At 47.3% G+C, this 24,431-nt stretch overlaps 1 protein-coding gene across 1 annotated transcript; it reads left to right on the top strand.

Moving 5' to 3' along the window:
• The first annotated feature begins 10,700 nt into the window (after positions 1–10,700).
• Positions 10,701–22,188, top strand: KLHL38 (kelch like family member 38). Its single transcript, XM_055432093.2, has 4 exons — positions 10,701–10,924; positions 11,385–12,988; positions 19,538–19,643; positions 20,875–22,188. The coding sequence occupies exons 2-4, from the start codon at positions 11,624–11,626 to the stop codon at positions 21,162–21,164; spliced, it is 1,761 nt and encodes a 586-aa protein (XP_055288068.1). The 5' UTR covers positions 10,701–10,924; positions 11,385–11,623; the 3' UTR covers positions 21,165–22,188.
• The last annotated feature ends 2,243 nt before the right edge of the window (positions 22,189–24,431 follow it).

Below are 24,431 nucleotides of genomic sequence, written 5' to 3'. Positions count from 1 at the left end.
GAATTAACAGAGGTAGCCTGGTTCATAGATTCAGTGGGTGCCAAAGCCAGGGCAATTATTCACGGCTGTAGATGCCAAGGCCTCCGGGCTTCTGCTTTGCCACGTCCCTTTCAGAAAGGTCAAAACTCTGGTTCGGGATTCAGCCAAAGTATCAGATCATCACTGTGCCCTCCAGTGAGTTTCTGTGCTGCCAGGTTGCTGCTGATAATAGATGAAAGTGTTTAATGAAATGGTCCGTGGGCGGAGGGCTGGAGAATATTCATTCATTTTTCTTTTTTTCTCTCTTTGGACTGCTCGAATGGTGGAGATGGGGAAGGACAGGAGTAAGAAGCTAACATGATCAAGCACCCGAGCAAGTCATATTACCTGCTCTGTAGTTTGGACTTAATGAACTGTTGCCAGAGTTAGCAAATGGAAAGACAGGAAGCTCATTTAAATTTGAATTTCAAATCATGAGAAAGTATTTTAGCATAAGTATGTCTTGTGCAATATTTGGGACATACTTATGCTGAAAACCCTAGCTTAAGGAGACCTGCCTGCCAGGTTTATCACGAGAAGTAAAGAACACACAGGATGCAAAGTGCTCACAGATACCTGGCTATGGCGAAGTACAGCACTGTCTCCGTTCGAAGACTGCTTTTGTCCTTTATATAGCAGAGCTGGTGGACAAACTCTGCCCTGGACCCTCATGCCAAACAGAAAAATGGCCACCATGGATTACTGACTCACAGTTTAATAAGCAAATTCACCAGGAGAAAACACTGCTCCTTTCGGTGATGAGGTTCTCTTGCTCTCTCTTTGCCCCCAAGGAAAGCAGAGGCAAAGGGTAGAATCCAGTGGCCAAACCAGTCAAGTCCAGAGAAGTGCCTCATGAGAAATGATAATAGAAGAGATAACAGGAGAGAAGTTTTGCAGATGGAAATAACTTGGCTGAGCAAGAGGAGAAAATGAGATGGGGAGATAGTGGAGAGTGAGGGAAAAGGAGAAAAACAGGACCTGAGAAGACCCATGAAGAAAACGTATGGGAAAATGTAAATGGGGAAGGCCCTTTGTGCCTAAATCAGAACATCCGGGCACCTTGCATGAAGCCCAGGGAATGATTCTCAAAGGTTCACAGACCACCTCAGGCACAGCTGGAAGGCAACAAATCTGTCTTCACCACTCTTTCCTCTGCCTTTTCAGCAGTAATACCAAGTCTGGCCATCCCTCTACCCAGCAATCCCCTCGTCGTTCTAAGAAAAGCACCACCTTCATCCCCAACCCCTCCTCCCTGGTTTGGCACTGCTCTGTTTACTTGTCCAAAGGGCTCCTTCTCAGACCCTCAATCCTATGTGACAAACTAACCACAGGGCTGGGACATTCTTCCTAGGGATCATTCACACAAACCAGTCAGTCCTAAAGGAAATCAACCCTGAATATTCATCGAAAGGACTGATGCTGAAGCTGAAACTCCAGTACTTTGACCAACTTATGTGAAGTGCCGGATCATTGGAAAAGATCATGATGTTGGGAAAGATTGAGGGCAGGAGGAGAAGGAGGTGGCAGAGGATTAGATGGTTGGATGGCATCACCAACTTAATGTGGACATGAGTTTGAGCAAACTCCAGGAGATAGCCAAGGACAAGGGAGCCTGGTGGGCTGCAGTCCATAGGGTCACAAAGAGTCAGAGGCAACTAAACAACAGCAACAAGCATCTTCTGGAACAATCTTTTCCCCTTCTCCCCTGCACTTTTCTCCCCATTGTTGTCTAATTCATGACCTGCTCTAACTGGGGTAAGTGGTGCTTTTCAGGGAGAAGAGTGGGTCACTGTGTGGCCTGGTAAAAATGAGATCTTTGTGTGTCTTCAGGGAAGACAGTAGGTGTGCAGGAGGCGTTCAATCATTTTGTGTTGGGACGATTTAATCAGTTGGCGTGCCCTGGTGGCGTTCTCCTAATTTCAGAAAAGATCACCCTCATTACTGTTCTTACACAATCTTTTCTGGAGGAACACCCACTAACAACTGGGAATCTCAGTCGTGTCATTGGTTGCCCACCCCCACCACCACCTCCACTGTCTGATGTTCTTCTCTGGGAGCCACTGAGAAAGTATTCCTTCAGGTACTTGTGCTGAAGAAAATTCTGGAGATGACCATAGAAAAATGTACATGTCTCCCAGGTACAATGGCAGGTTTCTGACTGCTATGATTACTACCAATATTGTGTAATGCCTTTGGGCAACCGACAACACACTAGATGTTATGAAAAGTTTAAATAGCAGACTCCCTGACCTCTAGCTCATGTCTGAAACTCCACAGCCTGTGCTGGCCTGCCCATCGGAATGGAAAACACAAGAAGATACTTCCTTCTTCCTTACCCAAAGCCCTGGAAACTTGGACAAGCTTTCCTAGCAATCCTGTGTAACCCCATGCTCAGTCGCTCAGTCGTGTCTGACACCGTGTGACCCTGTGGACTGTAGCCCGCCAGGTTCCTCTGTCCATGGGATTCTCCAGGTAAGAATTCTGGAGCGGGTAGCCATTCCCTTCTCCAGGGTATTTTCCCAACCTAGGGATCAAACCCAGGTCTCCTGCACTGCAGGTGGATGCTTTACTGTATGAGCCACCAAATCAACTGCATCTGTCTTTGCTCACTCTTTTTTTTCCCCCCCATACCTTCTGATTATTCAGGTGTAGGATAAAGTAAAGAGCTGACAAGGGAAAACTTTACCAGAGGGCCCCTGAATGCCTCATAGGTTCTGAGAACTGAAACTCAAAAACATTGTGTAAAGCTAATATAAAAGTGTCCCTCTGGTAGCATCTATTTCCCACCAAAAATTATTTACAAGGAATGGGGAACACCCACCACAACTTCAGAAAGGTAGGACTGATTACAACCCAAGATCAGAATCAACTCAATATCAGAAGCAGATACAGTTGGCTTGTGAGAAAGAATGACTGACCTATTCATGCTTTACCTCATGAAAGAGAGGAGATTCAATTCTTTGAAAGTAAATAAAGAGAGTTCATTTCTTTGACACTCCTGCTCCTTGACTCGGAGACCCAGAGACTAGACTAATCTTAAAACTGACCAGCTAGGGACTTCCCTAGTGGTCCAATGGTTAAGAATCCACCTGCCAATGCAGATGACACAGGTTCAAACCCTGGTCTGGGAGGATTCCACATGCTGTGGGGCCACTAAGCTGCAACTACTGAGTCCTATCGCCCTAGAGCCCTTGCTCCTCAATAAGAGAAACCGCTGCAATGAGAAGCCCATGCACCACAACTAGAGAAAGACCACGTGCAGCAACAAAGACTCTATGTGGCCAAAAATAAAATGAACAAATAAATTAAAAAAAAACTGACCAGCTATCCACTATTACACAAGTGATACCTTTTGAGGCAGCCAGAGTTCAATTTTATTCACAACACATGCATCCACAAAAGCTTTCCTTGTCCTTTTACAGATTGCAACTCCAAGCAACCAACAGGACAGGATGTGGAAGATGGTGGGGAGAGTCCCTGGCAGGGACCCTCTGCATCCCAAAAGTGGGGTGCAGTCGGCATAAAATTTTGAAAGCCATGGAGGGAGACCAGAAAAGTCTGTTGGAGGCATCTGTTAGAGAGTTGGGGTTATAGACTCACAAATACATTGCAGATAGAAGAAAATCACTCCTCAGTCCAGCAGGGCCAAACTTCACGGATGTCACTAAACTCTGGGAATGGAGCTAGGAAGTGGGAAGAATAACCAGCCATCCTTCCAAATGTAGAAGTAAGTATATTCAAGTAGCACCCAAGGGGATAGTTAACAGTTCCAAAGGCAAGCTATATAGTCTGTTAGTTGCCCCATCACTGAGTCTGGATAAATCTTCTCATGCAAAGACAAATACATAAAGAAAAGAGACAGACTGAAAATACACTGCAGGACAAGAAAAGAGAACACCACTCTGAAGACTCAAGAGTATGTCCAGAGGAAACCTTTTCAAAACCTTCAGCATCAATAGAAAGAAAAATGCCATTCCTTCTGTAAAATAGGCAGAAGTCCACAATGATCAGACTGAGACAGAAAGAGAGCTGGAAGAGCTATGGGATTATTTTGGAGGAATAAAAATGCAGGAACATATTTCAGTTCTGCACTAGAAGCATCAAAGAGGAAAACGAATCATATGGAATAATACATCAATGGAAGGTAAATTTGGGTTGGTATTCTAGAATGCAAGGACAAGCAAGTAAATATTTTACAAGAGATAATAATTTAAATGAGGAGGCCAAGTTAAAACAACATATCAATGTTATTGATGAAGAAACAAAACTTCAGTAGAAGCAGTAACCAAACATAGAATTAAAAGGAACTTCCCTGGTAGTCCAGGGACGAATGGAGGATGGATGAGTGGATGGATGATAGGACAGACAGCTGGATGGACCCTTAGTTAGTCAGACCCTTTGCTGTTGTTCAGCCGCTCGGCCGTGTCTGATTCTTTACAACCCCGTGGGCTGCAGCACGCCAGTCTTCCCTGTCCTTCACCATCTCCCGGAGCTTGCTAAAACTCATGTCCATCGAGTCGGTGATGCCATCCAACCATCTTGTCCTCTGTTGTTGCCTTCTCCTACTTTGTTCAATTCACATTTCCCCTGGGGATTCTAATCACTCCTACTTTTAAAGGATTAAAATTTACCCTCCCAACAGACCTTCCTCTGTAGGTTATCTGCCTTCTGTACCACAGCTGCAAATTGTCAACCTTCAGAAGTCTTGGATTCCAATCCAGGCTCTTCCTGGGACAGGCTCTGTGTTTTAGAAGAGTCACCTAACCTCTCTGTGCTTTGTCACTTGGCCAAGAAGGTATGGGTGGGTAAACTAAGCCTCAGTGGCCTAGAGAGAGTGAACCTATCTCCCCATCAGGGAGCACCCGCCCTAGGAAACAAAAACACCAAGGCAGTGTATTATTTTTTGTGACTCACAGTGCTAAAATGGGAGAGTAAGAATGTATCCTTGATCGTACTATTTCTTTATTCCCAATTTGATTTAGAGCCCAGAAAGCTGACCTGAGGCATAAATGATATATGAGGTCAGACTTGAGTTTGTGGGGAAAAGTGGGACCAGACAGCCGGGTTATATACCAACAATCCTCTAGCAGTCCTGACGTCATCTCTGTCGGCCCTTTCTTCCCCTTGCCCTCCCCAGGGGAAAGAAAGTATAAAATATTTCCTGGCAGTGGGACAGGATGGAGGAAGAGTTGGGAATGCAGTCGTTTGCACTACTGGCCTAGTAAAAGTAGCTGGGCTTGTAGCTCTCAGAGGATGGTTGTCATGGCAACTCCAGAATCAAGAAGCAGGGTGCCTTTTGGCCACTGTCTGCAGCACAAAGTTCTTTTTCGGCTTTCCACAAGCTGGTCAAAAAAACATACCCAGTCAGATAGGTACAGATGCTGATAGCCAGGCACTCATAGACACAGAAAAGTTTAAAAGCCACATTGCAAGAGGCAAGTTCCCTCTTACAGCTTTGGATGATCCAGATCACTGAAACCTCATCTGTCTGCTCCTCACTTTTCTCCAGCACCAGCAGAGTGAGGAAGCTGGAGATACTTTGAGGTCACCAGACAACAGTCTTCCAGGTATCAGGGGGCTCTTCCTAGGCCTTCAAGTGTACATATGTCCCTTCTCGAAACACAGGCCCTGGAAACTGAACCAGCCACGGTTCCCTGGTTAGTGTCAGGGTAACATCTTCCTTGTCTCAAAGGGTGTTAGGAGGACTGGCCACGTGTGGCAGAGCATATTTTGTGACTTCCTTGCCTGTAGTTGTCAGACCTGAGCCAGCAGCACTGCCCTTCTATGGGAATCCAGGTCCAACTCTGGACAGGAAACAGAGACCTCCTGAGTCCGAGTGATAGCGATGCAAACTCCACGGGGAAACTGAAAGCTTTCTGAACTTACTTCAACGGGCAAAATAATAAAGAGTACCAGCTGGCAGAGGCCAGTGTGGAGGCCAGAGCCTCGGCTTCAGGCCAGAGATGGGCAGAAGCTCTGATAAGCCCCCTTTGCTGAGGCTCAGGTCCTAGCAGTCCCTTCACTGGTCTTTTCAGGACACAAACCACAGGGTGAGCTGAGAGAGGCAGGATTCAGAAGTTACCCACCCATACCTTCGTGGCCAAGAGACAAAGCCAAAGAGGCTACGTGACTGGTCTAAAAACACACAGTCTGGCCCTGGCAGAGCCTGGGTTGGAATCCAAGACTCCTGAAAGCTGACTAGATAATAGGGAATGTGGCACTTGCTCAGGGCAAAGGAAACAGCCAGTGAGCAGGAGACTAAATTAGACGCTGAAAACTGAATACAGGAAATATTGGGATCTCATGAGATTATTTTCAAAGTAATAGAATAATACTAACCACAATTTCCTGTGAACCTACACTGTGCCAGGCACTTTACTAGATGCTTCCCATACATTATTTCTCTGTGATCAAGTTCAGTTCAGTTCAGTTCAGTTGCTCAGTCGTGTCCAACTCTTTGCGACCCCATGAATCACAGCACGCCAGGCCTCCCTGTCCATCACCAACTCCCGGAGTTCACGCAAACTCACCTCCATCGAGTCGGTGATGCCATCCAGGAGAAATTGAGGCTGGAAGTATAGTTACCAAAGAAGAAGGGGCGGGGCAAACTAGGGGTATGGGATAAAGAGATCCAAACTGCTCTGTATCAGATAGGTGAGCAACAGGGACATACTGTACCGCACCAGGAATTACAGCAATTATCTTATAATAGCTTTAAATGGAGTACAATCTGCAAAAATACTGAATCACTATGCAGTAAATTAATATGATATCATAAACTATACTTCAGTTAAGAATAAGCTACCTGCCCAAGACCATATAGATGCCGAGAGGAGATGTGAAGATTCTCCTGAGTCTTCATGCCTTTGAAACCTGACTTTTGACTCCCATAATATCGATTTTCATCACAAGGAGGGGCAAGGAGCTGAATGTGCTCATTTATCTTAAGTTCCCATATGTTCAGACCCTAAACTAAGACATCTCCCAGAGAAGCTCAGGAAATAAAGTTAAGACAAAGAGCATCAGACTATTGGCTACAAATAGATTCATGAATTGAAAATAGCCAATTGGGGTTACACGGGGTTGGGGGTAGTAAATACACATTTGGGGTTGGCTTTGGGCTTCCCTGGTGGCTCAGAGGTTAAAGCATCTGCCTCCAAAGGTTAAAGCATCTGCCTCCAATGCGGGAGACCCAGGTTCGATCCCTGGGTTGGGAAGATCCCCTGGAGAAGGAAATGGTAACCCACTCCAGTACTCTTGCCTGGAGAATCCCATGGATGGAGAAGCCTGGTAGGCTACAGTCCACAGGGTCGCAAAGAGTCAGACACGACTGAGCGACTTTACTACTACTACTTACTACTACTACTTAGTGTTATACATGTATGCCTGCTAGGAGGTAAACACCAAGACTCTGTGTCTTTTCCGAATGTTTAATGTAGAATTCTCCTAATAGGCTTCCCCGGTGGCTCAGCAGTAAAAGAATCCACCTCCAACGCAGGAAACGTGGGTTTGATACCTCGGTGGGGAAGATCCCCTGGAGGAGGGCATGGCAACCTGCTCCAGTATTCTTGCCTAGAGAATTCCATGGCCAGAGGAGCCTGGCTGGTTAGAGTCCATGGAGTCCCAAAGAGTTGGACATAACTGAAGAGACTAAGCAAAAGCAATTTTCCTCATAGACAGGCCAATGGAAGGGGGCTTGTTTTCTCTAAAACTTTAGAATCCAAAAGATTTATTAAAGTTGGTCAGACATTGACGCTGCACACCAGGGCTCGTCTTAACATGTGACAGGGCTGGATCCCAGAAGGTTTAATTAGTTAGAGAACGTAGCAGACACTCCAGGATTCCTACCAATGGGTGGCACCATGTTAGTTTACACCCAGAAATCCCTACCTATTGCTTTCACACCCTTAGCTTGCCCACTGTCTGGAAGAGAAATAATACAGGCACCTCAGAGCAACAAGGAGATTATTGTTTTCCTTGTGCTGACTGCAAGGCCAAAGACGAAAGCACTAGGTTTGGAGTTGGGAAGACTTCACAGTTCAGTTCCCAAACTTGAACTTAACTCTTTCTCTGTGGTATAAAGCATTCATTTTCCTTTCCACTTCACCATGTTATTGGATTTGATTAAAACGAGGGACAGCCAGGACTGCTCCAGAGCATTGTTTCCATTGTGTTCTAATGGACATGTACCAAGCTGTGCATGCATGTGTTCAGTTGCTCAGTCAATTCTGAGACCCTTTGGACTGAAGCCCACCAGGCTCCTCAGTCCATGGGATTTTTCAGGCAAGAATACTGGAGTGGGTTGCCATTTCTTCCTCCAGGGGCTCTTCCCAACCCAGGGATTGAACTTGCATCTCCTTTGTCTCCTACATTGCAGGCGGATTCTTTACTCACTGAGCCATCAGGGAAGCCTTGAACATGGCAGGCCAACTAAACCTATAAGGCAGACATGGAGCAAGAAGGGCACCCGGCAGAACTCGCTCTGTCTCTCCAAGTCTCCCCTTTGTTATGCTCAATTCAGGAACTATATATAATTCAGCCACAGTGTGCCAGGCACTGTGCTAGACACTGCAGATGGAGAGACAATTAAGATAAGGTTGTTGCTGTCCAGACACTTCCATTCTAACAACAGGGACACAGACAGGCAAACATAATTGCAATGAGGGTGTGAGGCATGCACTGTTAGAAGTATGTAGAGGGCATGGAAGCAGTACAGAGGAGGACTGAGTCCTCAGAGGGTCAAGGAAGACTTTTGGAGATGCTGATATACAAACAAGGTTTTGAAGGATGAATAGGAGTTCAGAAGTGACAATGGAAAGGATGGCAAAGGGAAGAGCATGTGCAAAGGCCCAGAAGCACACATAGAAGGACCTCAGGCCCCTGCAGGAATTTGGTTACTCGTTCATATATTCCCAGCATAGCTTAGAAGTGCAAGTGTGCTCAGTCGCTCAGTTATGTTCGACTCTTTGCAACCTCACGGACTGTAGGCTCCTCTGTCCGTGCAATTTTTCAGGCAAGAGTACTAGAACTGGTTGCCATTTCCTTTTCCAGGGGATCTTACTGACCCAGGGATCGAACCTGTGTCTCTTACATCTCCTGCACTGGCAGGCAGTTTCTTGGCAGAAGTGCAAAAAGAGTCACCAGCTCTGACAGCTGCTCTCTCCAGCCCCCTGCTTATACCTTCCAGGGTCTCTGACTGCCCTTGGCTCAGATCTTCTGCTCCTAATTCTGACCTCTAGGCACCTGGCCCCAGTGACCTGTGATGGATATGCTTTCCTGATCTTGATTTTCTAGACTCTTCTGGGCATTCTCTACTCTGTGATGTGCAGCTATGTGAGACAACGCTCCGCCACCATGCTCTGTGGTGCCTTTAAAGGCAGCCCAGCCGAGCTTCCCCAACAGGGACCAGACACCTACTAGGATCTGCAAGTTGTCTAAGGGAACCAGAGTGAAAAACATAAGTGGCAGGGAAAGTGGCAGGAGATGGTTCTGGAGGAGGGCAGGAGGCCAATCTGATTCCTGCTAAAGAGTCTGGACTTTATCCTGCAGGCAGGGCGGTGGGAGCCATTGAAGGGCATGATGCTGAGGGACGGGAAGATTCTGATCTGGCTTCTTGGGGGTGACCGTGGTAGTGACAGGGTGGATGTACTGGAGGGAGAGACAAGAAGCGAGGGTTAGGAGCGACTGTTGCAATAGTCCCAGCAAGACTTGAGAAGGAGAGAAAGCCAGGCTTCCCTGCCATCATTCACTGCTGGTACCCTCAATCAGGACCTCCCTGGACGCAGAGGCAGGATAGATTCAGGGTCCCTTTAACTCACCCTGGCGGCTCTCCAGCCCTCCAGCATGGCTCTAATGCTTATATTTGGAGGTTGCATCCTATCCCATCACCATCAGCATTTCCTCCTCTTCTTCCTCCCCCTCCACTTTCTTCTCCTTCCTTTCATCCTCTCTCTCTCTCCTGCCCACACTCTGCTCCTGGAGCAACATCGTTTGCCTCCTTCCTCTAGCTCAAGCCTCTCTGATGGGAAAAATAAAACAGAAAAGCAAGCCTGAACTGTTTAAAAAAAAAAATGAACTGAAGAACAGGGCTCTGGTGAGAAGCAGGTGTGACCCACAAGAGTACTGCCCTGGCCACTTTAAAAAAGAAGCCCCTGCGATAAGGAGGATCCATGATACTCTGATCTTCCCCAAGTCTGGAAACCCTGGGGGTGCTCCACAAGTATGTAAAACAATTTTCATCACAGAGACCATCACCTTGGAACCTGGAGGAGGAACTCACTGCCCTTCTCCAACACTCCTGCCCGCAGATGGTAGGAAACAGAGACCAACTGAGCAATGCCCTTGGGCCCCCATGTCCTGGCTTCCCTGTGACCATCTGCCACCTTAAACTCACCCAGAACTATCTTCAGTGACTTTTTCCAGGTCACAGCAACCTGTTTACAGACATCTAGAATTCCCAGGCACTTTTAGGACAAGGGACTCGGGATGTGTCCAAGTGGGCAGCAAAGTCTTGTCTAAGAGAAGCTGTTCTTCCAAATCTATTTCTGCCCATATAAACATTTGCCAAGGAAACAAGGCATGTGGGCATGCGCCAGCCCCACAGGCCCTCGGGTTGCTGCAAAAGGCAAATGGAAAGTCACATGTCATAACAGTGGAAAGTACATACGCAACTATTCTTAGCCCTGGAATGTATACATGGTCTCTCTGCCCAGCAGTTCTTTCACAAAGCTCTAGAAAACTGTGAAAGTGCCTTCAGCATAAACAAATCCAGAATTCTCCCAGGACAAATCATTTGCCAGCTTAAGGAAAGGCCTGGGTTTATGGTTTCACTTGGAGCCAGAGGTGGAAAGTCTCCGGAGGGACCAGCCGCGGCAGGTATCGGTGGTTGTCACTGCAGGAAAACGAGGTAAATAGCTCTAATGTTTAATTCTTCTGCAGGTGGATGGGTGGCCAGATGTCATCCAATAAACCCTGCCTGGGGTACCATCTGGTCTCTGCTTTCTATTTATCTCATTTTAAAAACAAAACCCACAAGACTCCATGAGGTCATGTTTAAAAATAAAAACAAAACATCGCAAAGGTCCATTTCCATCCCTCATTTCTGTCTTGATACCAGAGGCCACGCCCCCAGCATGACATCCGTGGGGAATGACTAACACCCGGAAAGATGTTTGGATGAGTTTACTAAGTAAGAGATATGCTGAGAATCCGGAGAAAGGTTCACAGACTTCTGCTTCAAATGCACAGACTGTCATCTTGCTTCAAGCTAACGTTTCAGCCCCTGTGACCACTTGCCACCTTCAACTCTCCCAAACCCAACCACCTTCTCTCTTTTAAATTTTTTTTCTTTTCTTTTCTTTTTTCAGATTGTCTGCAGATGCTATTTCTCTGTTACCTTTGAGAATTATCATAACCGAATAGAGAGATTTTGGCTGTGAGGCCCATATACTAGGTGGTCCCATTTTCCAGTCTTCACTAAGCAGTACTCTTAGCAGTACCCACAAACATCTTAGTGAATGGACAGACGTGCTCTCAGTCTTGGAGCCACCACAGCTTAACCCTCCAGGACTACCTCCCTCTTGGGACTTCTCCCTGTCTTTGCAGGATGGACGAGGAGTCATCAGAGGGGCTCCTCTTCAAAGACCATGACTTCTCCTCTGACTTGCTGAGGCAGCTCAATGACTTGAGGCAAAATCGGATCCTGACCGACGTGAGCCTCTGTGCCGGGGCCTGGGAGGTCCCCTGCCACCGCAACGTGCTGGCCTCCAGCAGCCCCTACTTCAGGGCCATGTTCTGCAGCAACTTCCGGGAGAGCCGAGAAGCCAAGGTCCAGCTGAAAGGCCTCGATGCCTCGACTCTGGAGCGAATCGTCCTGTATGTGTACACGGGCGAGGCGCACATCACTGTGGAAAGCGTCCTGCCCCTGATGGAGGCCGCGTCCATGCTGCAGTACCCCAAGCTGCTCGAGGCCTGCTCCTCCTTCCTCCAGAGCCAGCTGACCCCCAGCAACTGCCTGGGCATGACCAGACTCTCTGAAATCTTCAGCTGTGAGACCCTCCGGAAGAAAGCCAGGGAGGTGGCCCTGACGTATTTCCCAGAGGTGGCCGCGTCGGCTGACCTGAAGGAGCTCTGTGCCTTGGAACTGAGAGACTACCTGGGGGACGATGGGCTGTGTGGGGAGGAGGAGAAGGTGTTCGAGGCCCTCATGGTTTGGATCAAGCATGACCTCCAGACCCGGAAGCGATACGTGCAGGAACTGTTCAAGCAGGTCAGGCTGCAGTACGTCCACCCGGCCTTCTTCCACCACTTCATTGCCAACGACGCCCTCCTCCAGTCCTCGGCCCCCTGCCAGACCATCCTAGAGACCGCCAAGAGGCAGGTGTTTTCTCTGTACAGCACCACTAGTTCCGCGGGCCTCCAACCTCTGTGTCATGTCCCGCCAAGAAACTCTTACCAAGACTTCCTCATCCTCTTGGGCGGAAGGAAGGACAACCAGCAAACCACCAGGGACGTCCTGCTGTACGACGGACAGACCGGCCGGTGGCAGAGCCTCGCCAAACTCCCGGCCCGCCTGTACAAGGCCTCAGCCGTCTCCCTGCACCGCAGTATCTACATGCTGGGGGGCGTGGCTGTGGGGAGGGGCGTGGCTGTGGGGAGGGGCGTGCCCAGTGCCAAGGTCTACGTCTTCTCCCTGACGCTCAATCAGTGGAGGCCGGGGCAGCCCATGCTGGCGGCCCGCTACTCCCACAGAAGTGCTGCCCACAGGAGCTTCATCTTCTCCATCGGGGGGATTGGCGAGGGGCACGAGGTCATGGGCTCCATGGAGAGATATGACAGTGTCAGCAACGTCTGGGAGAGGATGGCCAGCATGCCAGTGGGGGTCCTCCACCCTGCGGTCGCTGTGAAAGACCAGAGACTCTACCTTTTCGGGGGAGAAGACATCATGCAGAACCCTGTGCGCCTTATCCAGGTAAACAGTACTTCCCACCATACATGTGCGCACACACACACACACACACGTATGCATACATGTATCCAGGTAAATCGGAAAAAGGCAATGGTAACCCACTGCGGTACTCTTGCCTGGAAAATACCATGGGTGGAGGAGCCTGGTAAGCTGCAGTCCATGAGGTCGCACAGAGTTGGACACGACTGAAGCGACTTAGCATGCATGCATCCAGGTAAATGGTCCTTCCCACCATACCTAAACACATCTACACACACACACACACGTATGCATGTATGTATCCAGGTAAATGGTCCTTCCCACCATACCTGCACACACGCACATACACACATATGTATACATGTGTGCACGCATGCATGTATCCAGGTAAATGGTTCTTCCCACTATGTCTACACACACACATGAGTGCATGCGTGCACACACACATGTAAAAACGCATACATGACACATTACACATGTGTATGTACTGTATGCACACACATGTATACGCACACTTGTATACATATGCATGCACACAAACACATGTATACATACATGAATGCACGTGTATGCACATACATGTGCACATACATACATATAATACATGCTTGTTAGTTGCAGGGGAAAGGAAAAGGAGGGAGGGAGGGAGGAAGGAAGTTTAATTTCAGCAAGATTTTATCCATTTATGAATTCTTTTGTGTAAGGTTAATACATACAAAGGTACATCAGATACGTCTAAAGGATCTAGCTAGAACACATCAAATGCCAGACAGTGAAGTCCTACAGGGCTTCCCAGGTGGCTTAGTGATAAAGAATCTGGCTGCCAAGAAGGAGACATGAGTTCAACCCCTGGGTCAGAAAGATCCCCTGGAGTAGGAAATGGCAACCCACTCCAGTATTTTTGCCTGGAGAATTCCATGTACAGTGAAGCCTGGTGGGCTATGGTCCATGGGGTCAAAGAGTTGAACACGACTGAGTGACGGAAAAACAACAGAAAAGAAATATTGCAGATGCTTCTAACCCAAATCAGTAAGGCCTTAAAAGAAGATTCCCAAGCCCTGGTCCATAGTCTGTTACCAAAAACCTAGGAGCCAGACCTCAGATATGCTGAATCAAAATCTGAATCTCCACATGTGGGGTCCTGACATTCACTGTTATTAAAGTTTACAGGAGATTCTAAGACACAGCCAGGTTGTGGAACCCCTGCCTTACATGACAGGTAGATGCCAATTTCACTTACACGTTCCCTGAGAAGTGTAATTAATAAAGATCAAAATGTCAGACTATTGGGTGTTTTCCAACTTTATGCACATTCTAATTTCTGTAATTCACCTTTAATAAAAAGCCTCTCTTTATTTTTTTACTTTTTGGTCACACATGTGGCATGTGGCATGTGGGATCTTGGTTCCCCAACTGGGAATCAAACCCAAGCCCCCTGCATTGGAAGCACAGAGTCCCAACCACTGGACCACCAGGGAAGTCCCTCTCCTAAAGATGATCAAGGAGGCCCCTGAGATCTGCTCTGTTCATTTAGAGGAGTTACATTGGGTGCCCTGGGGACACGGACATGAGCTGTAAATCACACCGACTCTCCAGGAGCTTAGGAGAGAACGGATAGAGGGGTGCTCTAAGAGGTCCCCTCAACCAGTCTGGAGGGAATCTAGGTGGGTGTGAGGATGGAGAGGCCTTTGGCGAGAACTCTGTGAGGTTGGCTTAAGTGGACTTTAGCAGATAGGCAAGAGAGGAGGGGAGGAGGTGAGGATGGAGGGCAACAAAGGAAGAGGATGCGGTGGACATAGGACTCTGACTGGGACCGCGCTGGGCAGGCAGCCTCTCTGAGCAGATGAGCCTGCCATCTGGAGGAGGAGTCAGCCTCTGCTACCGAGGGAGAGGTGGTGTTCCTGGGTAAGGGGATCACTGGCAGAAGATCCTAAAGCAGAAAGGGGGTGCAGCCCATCCCCTGGAGGAACCGAAAGCTTGACAAGTTGGTTGTAACATAGAGGGAGGGGCAGAAAGGTTGTGCACCAAGGCGGAGCTGGGGGTGGTCAGCCCCCCTGTAATCTCCATCAGCCCCCTTCCCAGGTCATACTGAGCAACTCCTTCTACCCAGATTGCTGCCCCTGAGCCCTTCCTACAGAACTTCTAGAACATTCTTGGGGGATGAGTGTTTGTGTTGATGAGGCTGGTCTGGCTTTCCAGGCCTTATCAAGGAATTGGGGTTCAATCCTGAGAGTAGGAGGGTAGGTGAAGTAGTCAAATTAGCATTTTTAGAATTTCCTTTGTATGCTTCATGGGCTTCCCTGGTGGCTCACCTGCTAAAGAATCCACCTGCAATGTGGCAGATCTGGGTTTGATCCCTGGGTTGGGAAGATCCCCTGGAGAAGGGAAAGGCTACCAACTCCAGTATTATGGCCTGGAGAATTCCATGGACTGTATAGTCCATGGGGTTGCAAAGAGTCGGACACGCTGAGCAATTTTCACTTCACTTGGATGCTTCATGCAGAAGGAACTGGAGGAGGCCTGAGTAGACAAAGGAAGGAGAACTGCAGATCTTTCTAGAGGTCCAGGCAAGGTCCAGGATGATGGCAGCTTGGACTAAGTTGGTGCCAGTGACGACACAGAAAAGTGATCATTTCTATTCAATCCTTTCCTTGTTTTTCTCTTCCCATCACTTCTCCAGCCCACATTTCCCACTCCTCCCTGACCATCTAGGCAGATTCTAAGCCCGTTCCAGATTTCACTCATGTACTTGAGCCAAGACAGACATGTTCTGCGCCCCTCCAAACTCTGGCCACACCATTCAGATTTATAATAAAGTGCTTCTATGAAAAGCTAGAGCCCCTCCTGTTTAAAAAAAAACCCTATTTTTCAAAATTAAGTCAGCAAATATGTTGATGATTTTCACATTACAAAATTGTTATCAATTATTAAGAATAAATGCAAAGCTCAAAAGAGTTTATAAGCTATCTCATCCAGAAATGCACAAGACAATCCAACAAGAATCTTAAAAAAACAAAAACCAAAACCCAAAACACTAACATGTGAGTGATCCTTTTGCCCTGCAGTCCGGAGAAGCAGAAAATGGGAAAAGAATCAGTTTGGAAGCTCTTCTTATCTACTTAGAATTTAACTTTGTCATGGAAATTGTACTCATTCAGATATATAGTTCAGGATGAATGCTTGGGTTACTTTGGGGAAGGCTGGGTTTTCAGATATAGGGACAAAGATTTCTTCATCAGATAGTTTACCTGCATGCAAGCATTCTTTTAAAGGACTAAACTGCCGTGGCGGGGGTGGGGGCGTGGGGGAGTGGTTACTGTGCAAATTGTGTATGTAGATATACCTTTCTACCTGGCCTTCTTTCCGCTTCCATTGCAGGAGGGCATTAGGCAAACCCTCTACCATAACAAAGTATCACTTCCTCCAGGGTCACAAACCATCCTTTGTTGTCCTTGCCTCAGCCTCTCTGAGGGTATCATGAGAATTGTGAGCAAATGTTTAATCTATTTTTGAAACCATCTTCAAAACTGATAAAGAAGAGCAAGCCAGGAGGCAGTTACTCAAGTAAAATGCAATCAGTGTTTGCTTTCCTCCAAGAATCTTATTTTTCAGAGTGTCACCTGCATATTTGCAGATGGTTTAAAACACAAGGCTTGCCAGCCATTGTGGTTGAACCTGTCTCTAGAGGTGGCCTCTTCTATGTTTCACCAACTTTGAGAACTGACAGAGACTTCAAGAGAGCTTCAGTCTCGAAAGCCTCCATCAAGAAAAGTCACACAGGAGAAAAAGGAATGTAAATTGGTGCAGCCACTATGGAGAATGGTATGGCAGTGGTGGTGGTGGTTTCGTTGCCAAGTCATGTCCGACTCTTGCGACCCCTTGGACTGTAGCCTGCCAGGCTTTTCTGTCCATCAGATTTCTTAGGCAAGAATGTGTTGCCATTTCCTCCTCCATGGGGTCTTCCTGACCCAGAGATCAAACGCATATCTCCTGCACTACAGGCGGATTCTTCCCTGATGCGTCACCAAGGATTCCCATGGAGAACAGTATGGAAGTTCCTTAAAAAATGGAAATAGTGTTATCATACGATCCTGCAATCCCACTTGTGGACATATATCTGGAGAAAACCATAATTCAGAAAGATGCATGACTCCAATACTCATTACAGCACTATTAGCAATAGTCAAAACATGGAAGCAACCTAAATGTTCATCAACAAATGAATAAACATGTGGTACATATATATAATGGAATATTACTCAGCCATAAAAAAGAATGAAATAATGCCATTTGTGTAACATGGATGGACCTAGAGGTTATCATACTAAGTGAAGTAAGTCAGACAGAGAAAGACAATCATATAATATCACTTATATGGGGAACCTTTAAAAAAGAGAGAGAGAGAGATACAAATGAACATATTTACAATACAAAAACATAGAAAACAAACTTATGGTTACCAAAGGAGAAAGCTGGGGTGGCAGGCAAATAAATTAGGAGATTGGGATTAACATTTACACACTACTCCATATAAAATAGATAACCAACAATACCTGAAACTAACACAATATTGTAAATCAACTATACTTCGATTTTTAAAAACCTACCAAAGGGACTTCTCTGGTGGTCCAGTGACTTTGAGTTTTCATTGTAGGGGGCATGGGTTCAAGCCATGGTTGAGGAACTAAGATCCAGTATGCTTTGCATGGTGTGGCCAAAAATACAAACAGTTACCAAATATCTTTAAATACTACGGATTCTTTACCAGCTGAGCTACCAGGGAAACTTGACTAAGCACCAGATATCTTTAAACACTACTAATACTGTAATAAATGCAAATTAAAGTAGTACACGATTTTTTAAAATCTTTTAAAAAGAAAAGAAAAGCCATACCTCCATGGCTCCAAGCAGAGCCATGAGTGTGGTGAATAAAAGCATGGACTCTGGGCTCTTCCACTCAGTCTAGCTGTGTGACCTTGGGCATGTTACTTAACCTCTCTCAGCCTCAGTGGTCTAATCTGAAAAATGGAGGGAAGTAGTGGTATCCACATCATAGGATGGTTGTGAAAATCAAATTTGGTAAAATGATAAAATATAAGGCCTTTAATATTAAAAAGCAGAGACATTGCTTTGCCAACAAAGGTCCGTCTAGTCAAGGCTATGGTTTTTCCAGTGGTCATGTATGGATGTGAGAGTTGGACTATAAAGAAAGCTGAGCACTGAAGAATTGATGCTTTTGAACTGTGGTGTTGGAGAAGACTCTTGAGAGTCCCTTGGACTGCAAGGAGATCCAACCAGTCCATCCTAAAGGAAATCAGTCATGAATATTCATTGGAAGGACTGATGTTGAAACTGAAACTTCAATATTTTGGCCACCTGATGTGAAGAACAGACTCATTTGAAAAGACCCTGATGCTGGGAAAGATTGAAGGTGGGAAGAGAAGGGGACAACAGACGATGAGATGGTTGGATAACATCACTGACTCGATGGATATGAGTTTGAATAACTCCAGGAGTTGGTGATGTACAGGGAGGCCTGGTGTGCTGCAGTCCAGGGGATCGCAGAGTCGGACAAGACTGAGCAACTGAACTGAACTGAATATGGTGGCAATTATATTTCACACAGAAAGAATTTTCGGTGAAGAATATTGGAAAGTTTTTGTTCCTGCTTTTCTTACGTGAAGTCCATCCCATATCGCTCATAAACTAATTTACATTTGATATTTAAACTTTAAACTGAGGGATTTAATTGGAGTACATGTCTGGGAAGGCTTCCCCAGCGGCTCAGCAGTAAAGAGTCCACCTGTGATGCAGAAGACCAAGAAGTGGGTCAGGAAGATCCCCTGGAGGAGGAAATGGCAACCGATTCCAGTATTCTTGCCTGGATAATCCCGTGGACAGAAGAGCCTGGCGGGCTACAGTCCACGGGGTTGCAAAGAATCGGACACGACTGAAGCGACTGAGCACGCGCACACACGTCTGAGAATCATGTTTCAGACCAAGGCCAAGAAATCCCGCCCCATCTCTTTACTCTTTCTTCCTTTCCTCATGCTTCCTTTTTTTTTTTTTTCCTACAATTCTAATGACTTTCAGGCATGACCTGTTCAAAAGCCTTCCTCGTTTAGACCCAGATTTATTCTTGGCCCTAAGACCCTCTCAGATAGACTGGAACATGTTGAAATCTAAACATGAGCCAGAAATAAAAATGATTCAAAGATCATTGGTTTTATGCAAGTCCAAGTTGCTCCATTTCTCATTGAAAAGAAAGAAATGTTCCAAGCAAGGTAAGCAAACACATACTATCAACTCAAATGCATAACTCTCAGTCCATTCCACAGAAGCACAGCCACTGATCTCATGGGCCACATAAAGACCAATTTCTGGTAACAGTTTCTTCATTCAGTTATATAGTTATATTTTGTTTATTGATGGCAAGATACCTATATTTTCAGAACCGGAGAAAAAATGCAAAGAAAGAAATCACTGCTCTTCTACCCTCTTAACTACTCCTTTTACTTCTTAAAAACATATATCACTTTAAAATGCAGTGCCATGATTTTATTTCTCCCTCAGGTTTATCACATTTCCAGAAACACATGGTTCAAAATGGAGACGAGAATGATAAAGAATGTGTGTGCCCCTGCCGTTGTGCTTGGGGAGAGGATTGTCATCGTGGGAGGTAAGTTTGAACGGAGGATCACAATGCCAGACACAAACCTGGCATCTTTCCTGGGTAAAAGGGTCGCTGATAGACAGGTGCTGTCCTATAAGACAGCCTTTTTAAAAGCACATAACTGAACCACTGTGCTGTACACCTGGAAGTTACACAACACTGCAAGTCAACTATACCCCCGAATATAAAATAAAAATTAAATTTAAAAAATAAGGAAATAAAAGCACATCTATCCAGCTAGGGGAGTGTGGACAACTTGACAAAGCTATTTTCTCATCCAGAAGTCTCTCTCTGTCTTTGTCTGTAAAAAAGGAATGAAATAATGTAATATCTATTTCACAGAGTTGTGATCATAAAATGTGATCACCTATCTAAACCACTTAGCACTATCCCAGACCCAGGGCAAAAACTAAAAAGAAAAAAAAAATGGTATTGTAAATAAGACTAGCTGCTAAAGGATAATTTCTCTGCAATTGCAGGATGTTACAGTTAAGAGCGGAGAAGGCAATGGCAAGCCACTCCAGTACTCTTGCCTAGAAAATCCCATGGATGGAGGAGCCTGGTAGGCTGCAGTCTGTGGGGTCACTAAGGGCTGGTTGGGGGCAGGGGGCAGATAGACCTGGCTTCACATCCTGACTATGCCACTAACTGTCTGCTCTTAGACAAGTTTTTAATGTCTTTGTGCTTGTGTTTTCTGATCTGTAAATGGGGGTCCTAAAAGTACCCACCAGATAAGGCTGTTGTGGGGACCCACTTCTGAGCTCCCAAAGCTCCTTCTTGGAATCGATAAGGCTCTTGAATGAGCATATATGAAAGATGAAACAGCCAATGAAGCTGAGAGGCCACTGGAATCTGTTCTCAGTTGAAGAATGACATGTGTGCTGCCTTCACTCTGAGTTAAGATGCAGAGACTTGGGACTTCCCTGGCACTCCAGTGGTTAAGACCCCACACTTCCACTGCACAGGGCACAAGCTCAATCCCCGGTTGGGGAACTAAGATCTCACATACCACGCAGCATGACAAAAAATAAAATTAAAAAAAAAAAAAAAGACGCAGAGACTCAAGTCAGATAGATCCAGGTCCAGACCCCAGCTTAACGAAACATTCCTCGCTTTAGTAGTTCAAAGTACAGCCTCAGGGTTAGGCGATGGCAGAGATCAGACAGGTCCCCAGACTGCCCACCTCCAGTCCCAAATAAGCATCGCTGACCTTCTCGATATGCCATTTGGTTTTCAGGTTACACGAGGAGGATCCTTGCTTATGACCCTCAGTCCAACAAGTTTGTCAAATGCGCGGACATGAAAGACCGGAGGATGCACCACGGGGCCGCGGTGATGGGAAACAAGCTCTACGTGACCGGCGGGCGGCGGCTGACCACGGACTGCAGCATCGAGGACTCGGCCTCCTTCGACTGCTACGACCCCGAGACGGACACCTGGACGTGCCAGGGGCAGCTGCCTCACAAGCTCTTTGACCACGCCTGCCTCACCCTCCAGTGCATCCCCCACCACGCCACCGTCCCCTGAGTCCCGTGAGAAACTGAGAAGCCATCTGTCCTAGTCAGGATGCTCTGGTTGCAAGAGACAGAGCCCAGCTCCAAAAAGCTTAACCCTTGAAGGGTGCAGGGGGAGCTAACAGAACGGAAAGTTCCAGAGCCTGGAGGCCTGGGACCAAGCACACTGCTGGCAGAACACTGTCTCTTGCTCGATCTCTATCTGTGTCTTTTCTCTCTGTGTGCCTCCCTCCTTCTCCGCCTCATCTGTAGGCTTCTTTATCCACACAGTGTGGAAACAATGGCAACTGATAAATCCAGACCCACACTCTCTGGCTTCAGAAAAGAACTTTACCATTATCCATATAATAACTGCTCCCCCAGAACGATGCTGATTGGCCCTTTTTGAATTCCAAGCCTCCCTCTTGAGCCGATCACCATTTCCAGTGGCTGTGCTACTATAGTTGGCTTGTCCTGGATTGTGTCTCTGCAGGCCAAGGTGGGGTTAACAGTCGCTGCTGACAAGCTATCTAAACTGCACATAATGGATAGAAGTAGTTTCCCAGTGCAAGAAATAAATGCTGAGCTCACAAAACCACATCTTTCCAGAACATCCTGGAAATTCAGAATGCGAGGGCAAAGAAACCCTGCAGGGTCCCTGGAAGTCCTTCTTCCAGGGGGCATCAGGAACAACAGGCCTTGACTGTGATTCTCTGTGGGCTTCCCAGGTGGTTCAGAGGTAAAGCATCCACCTGCCAATGCAGGACACGTGGGTTCGATCCCTGGGTGGGGAAGATCCCCTGGAGGAGGGCATGGCAACCCACTCCAGTATTCTTGCCTGGAGAATCCCATGGACAGAGGAGCCTGGTGGGCTACAGTCCATGGGGTCACAAAGAGTCAGACACAACTGAAGTGACTAAGCACATCCACACACTAGTTCTCTGCATTCTAGGATGTAGCGCATTGGAATGCCAGAAGAGCATGTGAAACTCGGTATCTAGTACCTGCCAAATTATCTGCACCGCCACAAAAAAAATAAAGTGTGTTTCTCCTGCCAAGTGATGCTTTTCTCCAGCCTCCAGGGAGCTATAAACCTGCAGAATTTATCAAGATTTTCATTTTGGTAAATGTTATAAGAATTGCTGTCCTAAGGAAAGCCAACAAATTCCTTCAGAGTTTACCGCAATCGCGGCCCTTCCAATGCCAGGGCTGGCCATTTCCCTATGGCCCTCTTTATCTCAAAGTGTTTCCACGCTGGCTCAGTCCCACACCTGGGAATTAGCTGAAGCTGCTGGCACATTACAGTCACCTGGGAAGAAGTCTGAAAATAGGGCCAAGCCTCACTGAGGATGCACAGATGGGGATTCTCAGAGGCAGGGTCAGAGCTCTGGGTTTTGTTTTTTTTTGTTGTTGTTTTCTTCAGCCACACCACGCAGCTTGCAGGATCTTAGTTCCCCAACCAGAGACTGAACCCTTGCCCACCTCGGCAGTGAAAGTGTGGAGTCCTAACCACTAGACCACCAGGGAAGTACCCAGAGCTCTGTACTTTTGAAAAGCGTCCCAGATGACTGTAACGTATGTGCACTCAGGTCCAGAACCACCACCCTTCAGTTGCGGGCACTGAAGACATTCACTTGCTGGTCCTATTCCCATCCTGTCCTGCCAGCCCCACCCCAGCCCAGCGGCGGAGGCCAAGTCCTCTCTCTGCCAAGGGGAGTGTCCAGAATGGGCCTTACTGCCCTGAGCCTGCATCCCGGTGCCCCCCAGCTGAAGCCTTCCTCCCCACCTGGCTCTCCAGGTCCATGTTCTGGACTTTTCACTTCCTCCCAGTTTGCAGTTTTCACACTCCTTCTCCTGCTGAGGTCTGAAGCTCTGCCCTGCTCCCCAGACCACTTCGCTGTTGTCCAGACACCCTCCCCAGATGGTCAGCACCTGAGCTGTTGGCTGGCCTTACTCCAGCTTTTTCTCTCTGAACCTCTCTGAGTAGGCGCTCAGTCTCACCTTTCCCCTGACCCTGTAACCATGAAGGCAACCAGTGACTCCATAAGAGCCCACACAGGGAGCCCACTTTCCCTTCACGTCTGACTTGACTGGTCAGCAGCATATGACACAGCGGACCCTGCCTCCATCTTGAAATACCTTCCTCTCTCGCCTCTGGAACAACCACTCTCTTACTTCTCTTCCTTCTCCCTGCAGCTCACGCTTGTCTCCCTGCTTTCCTGGAGACTATGTGGTGCTTTACTAACCTCAGTGCTTAGCCCTGAAAACTTTTCACTCCCTGGATAAAGAGCCTACCTGCCAATGCAGGAGACATAAGAGGTGTGGGCTTGATTCCTGGGTCGGGAAGATCCCCTGGAGGAGGAAATGGCAACTCACTCTGGTATCCTTACCTGGAGAATCCCATGGACAGAGGAGCCTGGTGGGCTACAGTCCATGGGGTCACAAAGAGTCAGACACAACTGAGCAACTCAGCACATCACTCCCTGGGTGCATGAGCTCACCCAGGGCCTGGCTGCCCACACTGCCCCTCTACTGCCGACTGGCAGCTTTCTCTGTCTCTAGACCCCACTGCGTGCCCTGCATCTCCATGTTGATGTTAAGGAGACACTTCAAACTAAACATGTTCAAGATCACTCTTTTCTCTCCAGGACAACCCCTTCTATGGGTTTCTCCATCCTGGGAGAGAACAATACACTCTCCCAGTTTCTCAGGCCCAAAGCCTCAGACACTCCTCTTGGCTCTTTCTCTCACACCTCCCTCTGTTTTTTCCAAGAATATCCAGAGACCGATGGCACCTCACCACCCACAGCTCTGCCTCTGGTCCTGGCCAACACCTTGATTCCAGCTAAACCATCACTGTTGTTTCCTCACAGGCCTCTCTGCTTCCATTTTGCCCCTGAACCTTTTCTCAACACAGCAGCCTGAGTGACCTTCAGTTCAGTTCAGTTCAGTTCAGTCTCTCAGTTGTGTCCGACTCTTTGCAACCCCATGGACTGCAGCATGCCAGGACTCCCTGTCCATCACCAACTCCCAGAGTTCACTCAAACTCATGTCCATTGAGTCAGTGATGCCATCCAGCCATCTCATCCTCTGTCGTCCCCTTCTCCTCCTGCCTGCCATGTACCTGGAGTGGTCTTTCCTACACTCAAAAGTGAGACAGAATCGATCACCTCCTGTTCCCTCCAGAGCCTTCCCAGTTGTCTCAGGCCACCTGCAGGGATTCACAAGCTAGCTCCCCCACCAGCCCCAGTCACCTCTCTGCTCTGATCTCTGGATCTCACCTCCCAATATGTCCCCCATT

This window comes from Moschus berezovskii, chromosome 16 (genome assembly GCF_049115385.1).
Source record: "Moschus berezovskii isolate FMDL1 chromosome 16, NW_MosBer_1.0, whole genome shotgun sequence".
Classification (NCBI taxonomy): Eukaryota; Metazoa; Chordata; class Mammalia; order Artiodactyla; family Moschidae; genus Moschus; species Moschus berezovskii.
Note: the sequence above shows the minus strand (reverse complement) of the source record. Positions and strands in the feature narration are given on the sequence as shown.